The sequence below is a fragment of the Xiphophorus maculatus genome, chromosome 4 (genome assembly GCF_002775205.1).
Source record: "Xiphophorus maculatus strain JP 163 A chromosome 4, X_maculatus-5.0-male, whole genome shotgun sequence".
Classification (NCBI taxonomy): domain Eukaryota; kingdom Metazoa; phylum Chordata; class Actinopteri; order Cyprinodontiformes; family Poeciliidae; genus Xiphophorus; species Xiphophorus maculatus.
This window is the reverse complement of record NC_036446.1, coordinates 33,941,845-33,959,317: the sequence shown is the minus strand read 5'-3', so window position 1 is coordinate 33,959,317 and position 17,473 is coordinate 33,941,845. Positions and strand designations below refer to the sequence as shown.

At 38.0% G+C, this 17,473-nt stretch overlaps 2 protein-coding genes across 3 annotated transcripts; one reads left to right on the top strand and one right to left on the bottom strand.

Annotated features, from left to right (window-relative positions):
- Window positions 1-1,317: 1,317 nt before the first annotated feature.
- LOC102231118 (high choriolytic enzyme 1-like) lies at window positions 1,318-5,879 on the bottom strand. The gene is made up of 10 exons (XM_005813664.3): window positions 5,774-5,879; window positions 5,594-5,624; window positions 5,385-5,450; window positions 5,086-5,238; window positions 3,542-3,659; window positions 3,258-3,436; window positions 3,053-3,134; window positions 2,107-2,231; window positions 1,848-1,909; window positions 1,318-1,486 (listed from the first exon to the last, which is right to left on the bottom strand). The coding sequence occupies exons 1-9, from the start codon at window positions 5,819-5,821 to the stop codon at window positions 1,857-1,859; spliced, it is 855 nt and encodes a 284-aa protein (XP_005813721.1). The 5' UTR covers window positions 5,822-5,879; the 3' UTR covers window positions 1,318-1,486; window positions 1,848-1,856.
- Window positions 5,880-12,139: 6,260 nt separating this feature from the next.
- LOC102230858 (low choriolytic enzyme-like) lies at window positions 12,140-17,383 on the top strand. 2 transcript variants are annotated; one of them, XM_023332629.1, is made up of 9 exons: window positions 12,140-12,322; window positions 12,634-12,637; window positions 12,723-12,800; window positions 12,912-13,067; window positions 13,183-13,303; window positions 13,539-13,717; window positions 14,520-14,601; window positions 15,262-15,386; window positions 16,907-17,383. In XM_023332629.1, coding segments are annotated over exons 1-9 (852 nt in total). In that variant the 5' UTR covers window positions 12,140-12,217; the 3' UTR covers window positions 16,909-17,383. The 2 variants fall into 2 exon arrangements, with proteins under 2 accessions (XP_023188397.1, XP_023188396.1); XM_023332628.1 differs by lacking the exon at window positions 16,907-17,383 and adding an exon at window positions 15,960-16,132 and having other exon boundaries at window positions 12,141-12,322.
- Window positions 17,384-17,473: the final 90 nt, after the last annotated feature.

The following is a 17,473-nucleotide window of genomic DNA, read 5'->3' as shown; positions in this document are numbered from 1 at the left end:
ATTTGAAGCAAGAAAGTATTGCTTTTCTTTTCTAACATGGGCTGTATTTTTGGTAGAGTCTACCAAATTATATGTTTATTCAACCACATATACCCAGGTCTATGTTCAGGTGTTTCAGAAACAAACCCATATTTCTCTATGACCGGACTAAGTGTGTTGCAGCAGCTCTGTGTGTGTCTGACCACAAAAGAAATAAATTACATTAAAAAATACTGAAAATTAGCTAATGAATATCATATATTGAGATTGAAATGTGTTTGAACAGAATCATTTAAAAATGAACTAATGAAAGTCCTGGAGAAAAAATATGAAACCTCAGAAAAGACTGACGATAATGTGACTACATGAAGATGTTAAACTGAGGTGGGTCCTATAGTTAGCGCCACAGATGTCATAAAGCTTCTGTGAGAATGTTCTCTGGTAAGACATGAGAAAACTGGAGCTTTTTGACACAACTACTCTTTGTTCATAGGAGTTACCAAGAAAAGAACTCCACTCCTATTCTGTAAGGTTTGGTTATGGCCTGTGGCTGCTTTGCCCCAGAGCATAAACCATCACATGGTGATGGGCCTTGTGATGGCAAATGCATATTACTACAACTGCAAGGACACTTACAAAGAAAATATGAATGAAAAATGGTTTTTTTTGTAACTTTAATATTAGACATATGTTTTCTTCACAAGAATGCTTATTTAAAAACAATAAAAATTCTCGTCCACACTTTAACAAGTAACCCTATTGCCCCCTCCCCTCCATGTGATTGGGAATGTTATTGGTGACTGTCAACCAATGTCATACATCTCTGTTTCTATAATACTCATGTATTCAAATATTCTTGTATTCACTGTGACGTATTCATGTCACGTTTCCCCACTTTACTCTGCAGAGCAGTTTCTTTACCAAGTCGTTTATTCTCTTCTTACTTTAGTACAAATATTACAACCTAAACCATATTCTCCTGCTTTTAACACTGTTTCTTATAGCATAATTACAAGTCTTTCTATTTTGTGACAATTTGCACAAACTTCAACATAAGAGTCTTCAGTTCTATGAAAAAAAACTAGTACTTATCAAAGCCTAAGCTAAAATAGTTATTGATAGTGATTATTTAAACTTCTAATCGTACCAAATGTCACATTCTCACAGATCTGAGTTGAGCTTTCGGATCAGTTCCACCTTGAGGCTTATCACTGATACCATTTCCTATGTTTGATCACCTGTGTTCGTCAGAGTTGATATGGGCCACATACAGAAGACACATTGCTGAATCTGATGTTGTATTTTGAGTGAAAGAAATAAGCACAGTGAACATTTAGGTCGCTTTGACTAGTTTTATTAATATTTGCATTGCATCAAGCTGGAAAGCATCCGTTCTTGTGTATTTGTGGTAAAATGACAGTGACAGTTCAGTCGTTTTAATTTCTCACTAGGTCAACAAAGAAGCCAATAAAAGCAAGCAGCTTCCTCTGTATGTCTGCTACTCGTCCTGTAGGGTTACAGAAAAAGATGCAATGAAAAGAATAGTTATCACCAGAATAATTTAAAAGCTAAGTTCAAGGACACACACAACAGTTTTAAATCATATGGTGTGTGAAACTAACAACTAACATCACCTACAGTCTCTGCAGAGATAAAATAAGACATTTCTGTAGGTCAATGCTGATGAAGCAACATACGTTTTTAGCTTGTATATTTTGGATGTGCAAAAAATATTCCTTCATGTATCATCAGTAAAATGTTGTATAATATTCTTAGAATTGCTCGTGTACAGTTATTGTAAAATATCACATGTTGTGTGTGACTGAGAATGTTATAGGTACCGCTGTGTAATGAAACATTGAGCTTACTTTGAACTCTCAGAGGAACTGCATTCCCAACGCAAATCGTTTATTCTTAAGAACAGTTGAATCTGCAATGAAATAAAAGAGACATCAGTAAAAGCTGATAGATTTTCTGTCATAAAACCCACTGGACTGACTGATCACTCCACAGTTTTAACTTGTAAGATTCGGGCCAAGCGGCTCATTAGGGATTAAAAACGACCTCTGGTATTTTGTTCCCTTCGTCCAGGAAAGGTGAAGGCAAGATTTTGGAAGAAATACTCACTGCATTGGTAGAGGCGATTCACCCGGAGGATGTCATTCTGACTCATCTCAGTGGCTCTTCCAATCTCTACGTTTGGGTCGGGGATGGGAACAATGGTTGGCTCTCTGTTCCTAGAGAAGGCAAACCTGCCAGAATAGAACCAGAAATTTTATTTCTCTTCTCAGCCACTTTATTGAATCACTTCTTGCTTCTATTGTGCAGCATGAAGGTTAGAGGTCTAAACTAAAGTGAAGAATGGTGTGGTACTGAGGAGGTTTAGACTTCTTCAGGCAGTTGGAGAACAAAAAATAAATAAAAAATACAGAAATAAAAGAACTTAATATTGGATAACCTGTTCTCCATCTTTGAGAAGACAACCATAAAAATATTCCTACTCTCGCTCTAGCTCTTTGTTCAGGCAGTCTGGCTTTCTGCTGCTGCTGACAATGTTTGCAGCACAAGTCTTGAACAGGTTAAGAAAAAGTGTCAGCTGAGTGACAGGCCAAGACCTAGCTAGTCCTACACACACAAGTCACTCACTACTACTACCCCCTAGCATTTTATTCAGAGGAAACTGAAGAAAATGAAATCAGTGATCAAGAAGAAACAACAATTTCAATGTGTTGTTTCTCAGGATGAATGTACAGAGCAGGCTAGCTCATCATAAACACCGCATACTGACATACAAGCATGTACAACCATTCAGGGTTTCATGTAGAACTGTGTTCAAATAATTTATGAAGATTATATAAAAATGATGGTACTTCGACAAAAAAAAAAACCCAGCTTAGGAACATTCTCTCCTGAAGAATCCCACTCTTCCAAAGGTTCTTGTAGGGCCAAAGTGACATTTAGATCTTATATTTGATTTTACAAAGTTGTCATTTCCCTGAACAAAGAATCCAACCAGCAAGCTAAGACAAGATGAAAACCTTTCAGAGGTTAGGATAATGAATGCAGGCATTACCTTCCATAGTGCATGACAGAGTTGTAGTCATAGGGAGTGCCAAGGTTATTGGTGTCGATTTTCCTGAAGTTATGCTCCTGTCCTGTAGGTGGGGAACATAACTCTATGATTCCTCTGAATTATATATTTAGACAAGTTAAGTTAAAAAATTCTTATTCCATATTTATTTGAACACAGTTATAAAGGAGTGTGTACGGCGGCTCACCACGGATGACGTTCTCCAGAAGGATGCGGACATGGCTATCCCTGTCCGAGCGGGTCTGTTCATGGTTGAAGCCCAGAGCGTGTAACAGCTCATGCTGGACGATCTGGTGGAAAACACACCCGTTGCGACTCAGCGACACCACCTGACCGCCACCAATACGGCCAACAAAAGACCAGCACCTGGATTGATACAACATGACTACATCACACCACAAACAACTATCTGCCAGCTGACCTGGTGAAGTGGGAGAGCACTGCATTGGTTTTATGGTGCGTGGTTGTTACCCAGAGCGGGATTGGATGTCCACAAAGTCTCTTTCCCTTTGGCGGAGCCTGAAGCGGAGGCAAGTAGAGCCATGAAATGACTCCAGACCTCTCACGATGATGCTTCTTTCTCTTTGAGCTTGGAAAAAATATGACAGGAAACATTACTGCTGTAACTGTAACAATTAATTGTGTGCAAGGATATGTGTTGTTGTCATTACTCTGTATGCTCTCGGGAGCAAGCAAAGGGGCTGTGGATGTGAAGCTTCCTACAGCCCTGAAGCAAAACACACTGCTGAGCTACGATCAGCTATCAGGAGTTTAGATAAAACTGTAAAAGAAAGAAAACTCAGGCTGCTGGCTCCTCTCTGTTGGACATGCAGGTACCAAGTTCAGGTAAGCTACATTCTATGTCCCAAAGACCATAAACATTTCATATTGAGATATGATGAAAAGTTATAAAGTAGTGTAGAGTATATGCTTACTGTTCTAGGATTATGTTTAAATGTTTAAGGCTTTTAAATTCTTGAGTCATTATTATTTTAATCAGATTGCTTTTTATTGATATAATGTGTTAAAATGTGTTGATTAGGCCAGATAGGTTGTCTCCCTCTGGTAGTTGCAACAGAAAAGTTCCTGTTTCTTTTATCTACACACTCATATACACATGTTACATTACACAAGTAGAAAAGCAGAATTCAGTTGCTGAAGCACTGAAGACAGAAACGCCCTTTTAGGGCGTAGCTTAGTTTAGATGCCTAATAGGAGTTGAATCCTATTGTTTGGTGCCACAACATGTTTGTTACCTTATTGATGCACATCAGTGGTCCAGCACTGAAATGCTGGACCACTGAAACTATTTATCTGTTCTTATTATACATTGTATTGTATATTTTTCGGTAATAAATTGTATTGTTGATTCTAACTTTGTTTTCTTGGTTATTCGAGACAATCTCTCCCAAAAGATAGTCCAGGTGGAACATTACTCAATAACTTGAAGCCATGTTGGGATTATGAGCTGTTTCAAACTGTATGCTGTTATATTTGTGTCACCAACCTGAGTGTGCAATGACGTGAATGCACATGTAAACAAGCTAATAAATCTTTCTCCACTCTGACAAACTCCTGCTCTTACTGTTCTGTTCTCCCAACGTAACCACCAGCCAATCACAGACAGATCTTTTTCTTCCAATTAGAGTATTTCTAGCTATTACTGCATATGCTTAGATGGAAAACAACCAATCACTACCAGCAAATCAAAACTGCAGCAGCAAGCAGCAGGAATGATAAAACAGAACAGTATGATTTATGAAAAACACCATAAAACATGATCAAATGAACACTTCTGTGGCCTTAACATATTCATTACATTTTAACTAATATGTTTCAGTTTCTTGAGCTACATGTGAAATATATTTTATAATTTTACAGTAGACTTTTAGAGATAGACTGAGTCAAATATCTCCTGCCCTCTCCCCCGCCTCTTGCTTGAGCATTGACAGCGACAATCCACTCCCAGTCCACTCACACTCCCACACTTTTGAAGAGTTTGCTACATCACTCACAGAACTGGTTGGAAATACTGTACGGAATGTAGACGTTGCCGTCCTGGTCTTTATTCCACAGGCAGCCTCGAGCAGTGCAGGGATCAGCATTCTGTAGACCCGTTGGCACGGCAATGTCTCCAAACATCACCAGAGGGTCATCCAAGTTCTCCCCTGTCAAATATAAGAAGAGGAAAGGTCATTGTGTACTTCCTGTCATCAGATTTGATATAAAGGCTAGCAGGTTTGATGTATTGTTAGTATGTAGAGGTGCTTATATTCAAATCTTTTACAGCATAAGTTCTAGATGACATGCATACCCAGGTTAGTATTGGCCTTTTCCAGCAGGGTGGAGACACTGAAGTCATCGTCCTCAATGTTGTTGCCTGTGAAACAAAACACAGATTCAGGGAAGTAAGGGAATGAGTAGTTGTGATTACAACAAAACATATGAACTAATCAAGAATTAAAATGTCATTAAAGATAATGTTTTAAGAGACATATTTACACAATACAAGTCAAGTCTTACCAGCGTTGTCATCAGTCTTTACAAATAAAGGCTGCAAAAAAGCAGTCAATTAGTCTGAGACAGTGTAAGTCAAACACAAAATAATCCACAATTTTTTCTAGTTTTAGTAGAAGTCATTTTTTCAGCAGAGTGAACTAATTGTTACAGCAAAGCCTTATAATAATTAGACTCTAATCTCACCTGTGATGTGGACAGAAACCCACAGAGGAGAGCAGTTAGGAGCATCATGGCTGTTGGATTAGCAGTGACTCACTCAACACTCAAGCAAAGAGCTGGAGCTTAGGCCTATATATATATGGGAAAGCCAACTTATTCTGATCCTAAAATGGGAAACTGCTCAATAAAGACAGTTATTACTCAACAGGTTCTGTGGTATCAGTAAACTGTGACACACTTTGCAGTTTTGATGAAATTTCCTCTTGTCTTCTCAAAACACCAAACACAGCCCCCAAAATACAACCCATGACTGCTTTCCAATGCAAACGTAGTGGGACTCAATGAATCTTTTGATAAAACATTATAAGTGGCAGACCCAAAAAATTTGACATGGGGGTCTAAAGAGTGGCAAGATATTTTGGCATGGTGGACCTCTTGATGTAACAAGCCAAGTAATTTAAAGTGAAAATCCCTTAAATGGAACTGACAAAATATCCATAAAAACATTGAAAAAGTATGTATTGTTTCTTCAAAGAAAATGAAGACAAGTCTTAAATATAAATGTATCTCATCTCCCAAAATAAAAAAGCCTCACCACTTCTTTTACCTCCTTGTGAATACTCTCTCTTCCCATTTCAGCATCCAAACATCCCAGAACCTCATTCTGAGTGTTGTACTCATGAGCATCAGGTTTGATCTAAGAACTCATGAAATTGATCTTGTTCTGTGAGGTTTTTTTCCATCACATTGAGAAAAGTTTTGAGTAGCTATCAAAAGATACATTTCTGCCTGAGTTTTCATGTAATACTGCTTTTTAACCACTTGGTATTTATTTCAATCTTCCTTCATTCTAAGTACAGATGTATTTTTCATAGCCATACATTTGCTCTCACTCTGTCTTCTCATGACCTTCACATGTCATCTGCAATGGTGGGTAGTGACTGTAGTTACTTTATCTAAATTTCTTGAGTAACTCTTTGAAAAAACATACCTTTAGTAGCAGTATAGTACAGCAATGTACTTATTAAATTCTACTTCAAAATGATCTGCTGACACGTTGGAAAAGGCTACTGTTGTGTTCAAGTTGTGCTAACAGCTGGAGCTACTCAAGCCTAAAATATACCTGAGTGAATTTGGCTCCTGCACAGTTGATTGATACTAAATTTGTTTGACTTTGTAAATGTCTGGGTGAGTGTGGATGGGGGGTAGGTTGACTGGAAATATTTATTAATACCTTTTAAATTATAGTGGCACAAACGAAATTATGTGCTGCACAAACCTGCACAAACGTTTGACACCAGTATGAGAGCTCAGTGGTGCAGCATCACTTTCTCTGAAGAAAACTGAATGAGGCTTCTAGATGAAGACTCCTCGGTTGTCCCTGATGCTGTGAGTCATTTAGAATATTATAAGTAGGCCTTCACACAGCTAGGAGTAACACTGAGCCAATCAAGACTGGTGTTTGGTTATTACCCTTTACCTGCCTGCTTTACTGACTGGTTTCTAGTCGACTCACCAGCTTCCTTTCAGTCTTTGTTACATGAGTTAAAAGTTGTTACTGAGATTAAGTGACAGACCAGGAGTACAGGTTAAGTCTCTTGTCTGAGGGCACCAGGCTGCATCAAGTCTAAAGTCTTTTAATTTTTTTGAGCTAAAACAAAGTATTTTATTTTTGTGAAACAGTGAAGAGTTTTTCCTCTTCACTGTTATCACATGTGTGCTGCGTTAGGGATTATTGCAAAGTCAAATATTTGATGCAATGAGCCAATTTTCCTGAGATATATCAAAATTTAACAGTAATTTTGCAATAAGATGTGAACCTGACTACAGTTGGATTTAACAATGCACAATTAGAGTTCTAGTATTATGAAGTAATGAATATTTTAGGAAAAAGACTTTAGCTGAACCATTAAAACTTATGGCTTCAGCTTATCGTTTTAACAGGTGGAATCCAAACACCTTCGTCCCATTTCACCTGCAAATATTCTGGGGTTTTTTCTTCCATGTAATAAACCCAGAATGCCTGCTTAATGGAAAGGAGTTATCCTGAATAACATCAAGTTTCCTCTCTTTTCCATCTCATCTTCATCATTCAGCTCTGTGAACCAAATTAGAATCAAACTGAATTCCATATTCCATATAATTGGTCATGTCTTGGCCCAGAGGTTTGTCTTGTGAACTTTTTAAGACATCTGTTGTGAATTTGAGCTTTAAAATAACACAATTCAACTGAAATGAATTGTTTTATATGGACCAGACATTATTCTTTCTGCATATATGTCCTGGTGTGAAAATTTACTCAAGTTCTTTTTGGTTAAAAGTGGGGTTGAAGATTTGTAACAGTTTCTTAGTATTTCCATTGCATTACTTCTTTAAAATGTGGGAACAGTTGCACTATCTATTCCTTGCACCTACATTACAAAATAACATGTTGAAAGCTTTCTCTAGAAAACCACTGTCTCAAAGAAAATGTTTTGTGCATTCATAATGGTGTAGTCCTGACTTTCTCCCTGCACTGGGACCGGGCCCCTCTCCAAGCCATTCCACAATCTTCTTCTACATTCCACCCCCCACCAACACAGCATGCTGCAAAGCCTCTGCACTACATCACCTGCAATCATTTGTCTGCAGTCACTTTTAAAAACAAGGAATCCACATGTTTAAAATCATAGTGACTTTTCTCTTATCCCCACGGGATAAAACTTTCACACAATAAAATAAAGTATATTGAAACCTATGCAAAATTAGTTTTGAGAACTATTGTAGAGAGTAGCTATCGTATTGTATTGTAGAGACAAATAACAAAGATAAATCATTACTCGAGACTCGGTTTTTGTTTGTTTTATTGGGGCCAATGTGAAGGGTTCGTCTAGCGGACCTGCTTCATACACAAAATCCATAGTCAAACACATCTTTAGGAGCACAACTCTCACATAGAGCAGGGTGCATCTACACTAGAGCCTGTCTGCTTTACATGTGTCTAGAGTTCTCAACCAATCCAAGTTGTTTGGCTGAAACAGATTTCTTGGCTCACTTCATGGTGGACAGATATGAAAGTTTCCAGGAATCTTTAACACCGGTTTCCTATCAGCCTAAATCAGGGGTGGGCAACTCCAGGCCTGCAACTTTTAGATGTATCTCTACTTCAACACACCTGATTCAAATAATGAGGTCATTAGCAGGACTCTGGAGAACTTGACTGCACTTAGGAGGTGATTCAACTATTGGATTCAAGTGTGTTGGATCAGGGAGACAGTCAAGAGTTGCAGGACACTGGCCCTCGAGGACCAGGATTGCCCACCCCTGGCCTAAATACTTAAAACACAACAATTTTTTTCCACATCTTAGCAAATCCTGAATTTCTTATTGACTTTTCAGGTCAAAGTGACCCAGTGCATGTATAAACATTTCTCTCTTGAAAATGTTTGCATTGTTTTTGGCTAATAATGTATTTATTAACAAATAACAACAAGGTCCTGATATAATTCAAACTGGATATAATTATTGATACTTGTTGCATAACCGTAGCAACAAGGTATTGTTTCACAACTGGTAAAAACTGATTGGCATCTCAAAAGCTCTAATGAAACATGAATTATGACCCCAAACCCCAGAGCAGGTGAAAATGAGACTTCATGGATACAAAGCAGGACCAGAGAGAGAGGAGGAAGTTCAAACCATCTCTTCCATCATGATGATCAAAGATCATATCACAGACTCCAGCATCTCTCTGCCGACTTTTTTCTGAAAGCAAAAGAGGTGGATTAGCAGAGCTGCCAAGGACTATGGCAAATCATCTCTGTTGCCTGGATACTGAACTGTTAATGTGATATTAAGGTCAGGTAAGCATTTTGTTTTCTGTACCATGAAGCTTTTGCCAAGGAAGAAATTATATAATTCTATTGCACATTGCATACTTTATGTGTACAGTCCCCCAATAGTAAAGGATAAGATCTGATGACAGTTCAGTTCATTTATATGATGCCAGTTAAATAATCTGGTATTCAGAAAAACCAGAATACATCCAAATAAAAGCAGAAACATAAAATTATAATTTTATTTATTCTAAGTCAATAAGTGAGTCCAATAAATATCCAGTTCAGTATCATCCTCCTCAATCAAATAAAGTTACATACTATGTCAACTATTTAATACAATTATCCATTCAAATCAGTCAGCTGCAATATAACAACAAACTGAACGATACCTCACTTAAGCCCAAACTCTACATGATGTGCAACATAAAATAAGTTTAACTGATGATGTGCAGAGCTTTAATTTCTAGAAATATCCCAGAAAAAATGTCAGATACCAAAATGTTGATTGATTGGTTAAAGTTTTTCATGCTTGCTTTCTGATAGTGAAAATCTAGAGATACATTTTCAAGAAAAATATACTTATTGTAAAACAAAGCTAAATATAAGAGAATAAAATACATATGACATTTTTGAATTTATTCAAAACAAAAAATATTGATGAGCGCCAAAACAAATGACTTAATGATTACATGTTTGGCAATGTGATTCATTTGTAGAGCTTAGTGCAATAACCAATTCACAGGCAATAGGTTCTGGTGTTCTGAAAATGTCTGCTGCAACAACTTCTCATAACACAGCAAGCAGAAACAGAGGTATAATGTTTGTATGTTGTAACAAAAAGGAGGAAGAGTCTGTTGCAGAAGTCTGGTGTGTGCAATGTTTTCTGGAGTCACATTGTTGTGTAAAACTCATAATTTTATCAAATAAATCAACCGGCTTCAAAACCATAAATCTAAATCAAGGCATGAAGCAAACAAACATGGTTGGACTATGTAGAACAAACACTTTAAAAAGAAAAAAAAGACAATGCAATGGAAATATTTTCCTGCCATTCTGTTATACTGAATCACTGAAACAGATCCTACTATTACATGCAGCACATTACATATTTTTGCATACTTTTTCAAAATGTTCTAAAATAAAACCTTTTTTGAATTAACATTTAACGTGAATCTTTTTTTTAATTATTAGCTCATCTGTTAAATAAATTATAAACATTTATAATATATATAATTTTAAACATCTGATTCTCTGTTGCAGAAAACAGGGCTTATCAGTCTGGAACATTCAGTTCAACACAGCTCTGAATGACGGACCCACCCACACAAACCCACCCACCCACTGTGAAACAGCCAGACCAAACCATATGCTGTTAGTATGTGCTTGTTTGAGTCATTAGAAAGTAGACACAAGTGGTATGATAAAGAATTTTTCTGAAAAATTAAACTTAAAAAACAAACAGAAGCATCAGTCAAGTTTATTTGTATCACACATTTAAGCAACAAGGCAGTTCAAAGTGCTTTACATAGTAAAGACACAAAAATATAAAGTTATATAACAATACTAAGTCATAGAACTATGCATAGAACATAATATTTACATATAGATAAGCACAAAACTATTAATACGCCTGGCTGATTAAAATGCTAAATTGTTTATGTTTTATGAAGAAGTTTGTTTTTGATAGGAAATCAAGATAAAAAAGTGATGGAAAGTATGGATCATTTTGGGGGAAAAAAGAGATGTTAGTTTTAATTTACAGTTGATACAAAAATGATGTGTCAAAAATGATTGATACCTTTCTTTAATGTCAATAATTCCATTGACATGCTATATACGTAAAATGTGCCAACATACTTCTTTATTTCCCCTTCCTATAATCCATCTGTGGATGTTTCCGTATGCTTTCATGATTTATCTTTGTGTGTTTGGGGTAATTTTTAGTTCACACACACACCCACATCCCCCCCCCACACACACACATATGTATTTTTCCCAACCCTCACAGACTGGGGTCTGTCTGTGAGGAAATCTAGCAGCCAGTTTCACAGGGGGGTGTTGAGCCCAAGGGGAGCTGGTTTGCTGGGGGATGATTGTGCTGAACCGTGAGCTGAAGCCCAAAGAGCGACATGAGTGTTCTTCTGCTCCAGGTGTTTCAGGCTCAGGTGCCGTGTGGTGGAAACAGCGTCCTCTGTGCAGCAGTTGGTATCATCACAGTATCACCACATCTGACAGAAGTAAAACAGAAAAAAAGGAATAACTGAAAGAGTCCATCAAATAAAACTGTCTTTCAGTAACTTCTGATGAGAAGTTTAAAAAAGGTGCTGCAGAGGCTGTGTAAACAGCAATAATCAGCCATTAGTCAGTGACGAATGGAGGGTCAGATGTTCCACACTGACGGCCTGTTTCTGGAAACACCTGTGCAAATAACCCCAGATGAAATCCCAGAAACTTCAGCTTACTCTGATAAAGGGGTGCTGCAATGTTTGCACTTTTACTCGAATGTTTATTTGTGTTTAGCTGGATGGTGAGTATAAAACGTCTCCCTTGCTGGCAGAGAGTTATTGGCTCTTGGGTAAGATCCACAAATCCAACAGCAACATGCCTCTGTGTACCGCTGACAGCTCGCATACACAGAAGCAGCAGTTGCATGTTTTATGGCCATCTTTTTATCTCTCACAGGTCTGTTGCAACCATGCAGGTTTTCTCTTGGTCTTTTGTGGTTCTGGTGCTTCTGTCTTCCTCCTGGGCTGAGGTAAACATGTCCAGTGCTGGCAGAACTGGAAATTGTTGCTCTGTAGTAGATTAGAAAGGTTAATATACGTGACAATCTTCCTAATGCCAGGAAGAATTCTTGACATTTAAATTTTTAAAACAACAAAATATATTTTAATAAATACATAAAACACTTATTAAAATATTTTGGATGTAGATGTGTTAATAAAATTATTAAAACACAACTTTTTCAGCTGATTGTACAAAAGCTAGTTTCAACAGCGGAATGTCTCTGTTATGCATGTATAACAATCCTTTTCTTCTTTTTTGTGCTGTGGTGACTGAGGACAGGAAGGTAGGTTAGAAATTAGCAACACTCTTTTCCCGTTTTTAAAGCTGAAAGAATCTTGAGCGGTATCTAAATGTTTTATTTTGTACAGAGATTGCTACCTTGGAGGTGGACACCTCCCAGGAGCTGTCTGTTGGTGAGCTGCTGGAGAGAGCCAACAGAGACCGCAGTAGGTCAACACTCCAGTCAACAATGCTCACATTTATCTGTTGCACAAATATCCACTCCAAGGAAAAACCTGGTCATGATGATGTAAGCTGTAGCTGTGTGTGTCTGGCAGCTCCTGACTTTGATGAACCAACCCTCATCGGAGGAGACATTGCTGTACGGTCTGAAGCGGACAGAAACGCTGACCCTTGCACCTCCAATGGTTGCCTCTGGTTGAAATACACTGATGGGAAGGTCTACATCCCCTACTACATCGCCAACCATTACTGTAAGCAGCAGCACATTGGTTTTCCCACTGAACTGAGAACACAAAGATGAACAGCTGATCTGAATCCACCTATACCTGATGGATCTGGAATTTCAATGTTTCCTGATGGTGACAGCTGACAGAGAGAGAGAGATTATTGTTCGTGGGCTGGATTCATTTTCCACAGTCTCCTGCATCCGCTTCAGGCCCTACCAGAATGGTGACCATGAATGGTTGAGCATTGAATCTAGGAATGGGTGTGTCTCATTTTTTGCTTTTTTCCACATTAAATGCTAGTTCAGAGTGGTAATTCTAAATGCTGAGCTAAAATCCACACTTTCAGATGAGCTAAAGACTGGCTAATCAGCCTAGTGGTTGGGGTCCACAGGGCTGGTATAAAACTGATTGGTTAGTCAAAATCAGGTTTGCTGCATTGTTGGATGTTGGATGCTTCTGTTGCAACGGACTTCTGAACTGAGTATGTGGTTGCAGCTGCTACTCCTATGTGGGCCGTGTGGGTGGAGGTCAGACGGTGTCTCTAAGCAGCCAGGGCTGCCTGTACCACAGCACCGTCCAGCATGAGCTGCTGCATGCCCTGGGCTTCAACCATGAGCAGACCCGCTCCGACAGGGACAACCACATCCTGGTGCACTGGGACAACATCATTGAAGGTGACACACTTCCATCATCCACCACCCATCATTGGTTCATGAGAGCTTGGTTGTTACTTGGTAGTCCTCTGGTTGAAATACACTGATGGGACAATACTTTAAAGATTGTTGAGATGAGCTCTACAATCTTTTTATTTCACTTCACCTTGACTGTGACTGAGTGAGGTCTCTGTAAAGGTTTTTTAGCTCCATTGCCCCCCTGTGCACCAACTGGAAGCGCCCTGCACCTAATCCCTGATCAGTCTGAGATATTGAAACCAGTGGAACTAAATTGATTTGCTACCAAGGAAAGGTTTTCAGGATGTATGAAGACAAACTAGAAAACTAACCTGTTCTCCAGTTTTCACCAGCGGGTGGCAGATTAGAACACGGGGTGCAATTCAACCTGATGTCCTTTAACTATATTTTTAACTATGTTTGCTTGCATTATGCTACAATTAATCATAACCTGTGTGTAGATGTATATTTTCATAAAATCTAAATGTTTAAATTTGTAAACCTCCACATTGTTAATGAGTCTTATGGGAAAAACATGGAGCAAACATGAAAGTAATGACTGTTCTTAGACACTGTTACTATGAATGCAGAAGTCTTCATTTAGCAGAACAAGTTTTAAAGCAGGATGATGTAAAGAAGTGGCTGTGCTGCTGCAGAGGCGCAGCATGCTCAGTATTCATACTATTTTTTTTCTCTCTGAACTTCAAACCGATCCATAGTTTGGACCGTACCAGTTCTACACCGAGGCACAGAGACCCGTTTCAGTCAAACCTAAAACAACGCATTTCTCCTTTATTCTCTTTAGGCATGGAGTACAACTTCTATAAGATTAACACTCTGAACCAGGGAACTCCTTATGATTACAACTCTGTCATGCAATATGAGAGGTAAAGAAACAATTTGCTTTTTTATTAAATATGCTTAAAATATTTCCCTTCACCAGTCTTGCTTCATTTGTGCTGTATTTGGTGATATTTGGTGAATTTTGATTCTTTAATTGTAGATTTTAAATCAGCAGGTTATTTTTTCCAATTCAAATTTATTTCATCAAGGATGGCACATTAACCATGTTACATGTGAGAAACAGAGCAACCATTGTTGTGTACATAGGTTTTCTAGCCACAGGTTGATGTTGTCCTTGGCTGGATCTTTAATGAAAAAAAAATATAAAAACATTAGAAATTCCTGCCATATTCACACACATTACACTACGCTGAATTTCTGCTACTATAAACTAGAACAACATGAAAATGCATACTAGAGAAAGCTAATTCTCCACAGCAAAGTAGGCTAGAATACATCAGTGTAGCAGCTGATTCAAGGCCTAATCGAAGAGACCTTGAAAACAGCTGAAGTTTCTGCAAAACTTCAGCTGTGACCTACAAAAGTCTGTGTAGGGTTGACATCTAACTTTGACTTAGGCATTGGTAAGAAGACTCATGGCTGAGCTGTAGCATTTTAGCCTTGATGATGTTACTACCCACTAAAGAGATGAGTGAGAGTGTTGGGCATGATCACCTGTCTGTGTGGAACCTGCCTCTCTTCAGGTATGCCTTCTCCAAGAACAACCTTCCCACCATGGAGCCCATTCCTGACAGCAACGTGTCCTTTGGCAAGGCCACGCAGATGAGCCAGAATGATATTGACAGGCTGAACAGACTCTACAATTGTTGTAAGTGTAATAAATTGTACACTATTACCAGTATATCATTCTCACTGTACTCTAGGTGGGGAAGAAAAAAGTGTATCTTCCTCAGTTTGACACATGAGATGAAGAAGCCTGTCCACTCTCAGCTTAGCTTAGAACTTTTATAAAGCTGTTCTTTAGGGGTTTTAAACTGACATCAAACCAGATGATAACTAAACATTAGACTTTTGTTTATTTGTTGAGGCTTTGGTGGAGAGGGTGAGAATGGATGATCTAAAAATAATCAAATATGAGGGTCTCCTGCATCGTTTGACCAAACCTAACAAATAGTTTACACACATCTCAAGCCTGCCATCTAATGTCAACAACAATAACAGTCACCTGTTCGATTTGTGTTGAGGTCATTCTGACCCTTAGAAATGTAGTAACCACAACAAAGAGGTGGCAGAAGTGTTTTACCACCTTGGGCTGCTGTTTCCTTCCTATACTGTTAACATTAGCGTCTAACTGAGCAGCTACTGATGGCCAGAGACCAGTCGGCCTACATTTATCATTGGTTCAACAAAACTCCATCACTAAAGTGAATTTGTTTTGCAGAAACTTCAGCTGTGTCCTACAAAGCTGTTGACATGAGAACACGCCAAGGAAAGAGGCATGGATTTGTGCGCTTTGGTTGCCAACTCCAAAAGTATTAAATGCTGATGTGAATGCAAAGCAAAATGAGAAGAAATAAAATACTTGAAATAAAAATAAAGTTTCATTCAAAATGATTAGAGCTGTTGAAGCATTCTTCACAACCTGATAATAATGAAGTTTCTATTTAGCGCAGAAGGTTTCATTGAATACTCAGTCGTTGAGGTGAGAAGCTAACATCCCTTCATTGTGGGATTTAATGTCATTAAATCTGGACTTTTAATCAGAGATTTGACACATTTTCTAGAGTGATCAAAATTATACATTGGCTGAAATATACAGTATATCTTCACATAAATAAGCATTAGTAAACCTTTAGAACAGAGGAATCAAACTCCGGATCTTGATGACCAATGTTTTAATGCATTCCTGCTTTCCTGCTCCTGATAACTGCAAAACCCTCAGCATACAGTCGACCTCTGGAGTCCTGCTAATAACCCAATAATGGGATTCATTTGACAATAAATAATCACTGATAGAGATCAAATAATTACAATAATAATATAGTATAATAAAAGCCAAAGACAACATGGCCAAAACAATAATTAGCTGTTTTCTAACTAGCAAGAAACTGGAACTACCAACAGACTGTGGCTACATTAAGATCACAAAGTTCAGTTTATTTTATTAGGATTTATTTTTAGGAAAACATAGAGTAGTACATAAATATGAAACAATAATGCACAGAATTATTGTTTTAAGTAATCTGAAAAGTGTGGCATGTATTTGCATTCAGCCTGAAGGAGTTGATGTTTGGTGAAACCATGTGTTATTGCAATAACAGCTGAAAGTCTTCAGGTTTATGTCTTGAAGCTCTGTTCTGTAATCAAGGCTCTCCGTTTCATTTCCAGGATTGCCTTTTATTCGGTTCCATCCATCTTCCCAGCAGCTCTGAGTAGCTGCACCATCTCTGCTGACAAAAAGCATCACCACAGGATGATGCTGCCACCACCATCACCATGGTATTCAGGGGGATTTCTGCATCTAGGCCAAAATGTTCACTAGTTGGTTGTACTGAAATGTATTAGTTGTTAAAAAAGGGGACATGAAAACATATTCATGCCATTTAAAATGTACATTTTTAAATTTACTGTAGCAGTGTGCCAAAAGGTGGAAATATTCACAGAACTCACAGCAGAGATAAAAGAACTCTATTTCATATTAGGTCAATCTAGAGGTCATGTCCAGTCAGAATGTCATGAGTTGTTAGTGTGTTTAGTCTGAATTGCAGATTTCACTCTAAGAAAACCTGGACTTGCATAATTAAATATACTATATATATATAAAATTATCTTGTTCATTAAAGGGCTGTTTCAGTTATTAGGGAATCTGGTGTATGCTTCATTATCTGGGCTTGTATTCTAAGACTAACAATAGCTTCTACTTTTAGCTCTACGATGAAAATTCTTAGAATTTTT

Excerpts from the sequence above, each read along its gene's own strand:
- LOC102231118 (XM_005813664.3), bottom strand. The coding sequence starts at position 5,821 with ATGATGCTCCTAACTGCTCTCCTCTGTGGGTTTCTGTCCACATCACAG. Across the intron at positions 5,625-5,773 it reads GGTTTCTGTCCACATCACAG|CCTTTATTTGTAAAGACTGA; the intron begins GTGAGATTAGAG and ends GCTTTTTTGCAG. Across the intron at positions 3,660-5,085 it reads CAGTATTTCCAACCAGTTCT|CTCAAAGAGAAAGAAGCATC; the intron begins GTGAGTGATGTA and ends ATTTTTTCCAAG.
- LOC102230858 (XM_023332629.1), top strand. The coding sequence starts at position 12,218 with ATGTTTTATGGCCATCTTTTTATCTCTCACAGGTCTGTTGCAACCATG. Across the intron at positions 13,718-14,519 it reads CTGGGACAACATCATTGAAG|GCATGGAGTACAACTTCTAT; the intron begins GTGACACACTTC and ends TATTCTCTTTAG. Across the intron at positions 14,602-15,261 it reads TCTGTCATGCAATATGAGAG|GTATGCCTTCTCCAAGAACA; the intron begins GTAAAGAAACAA and ends GCCTCTCTTCAG.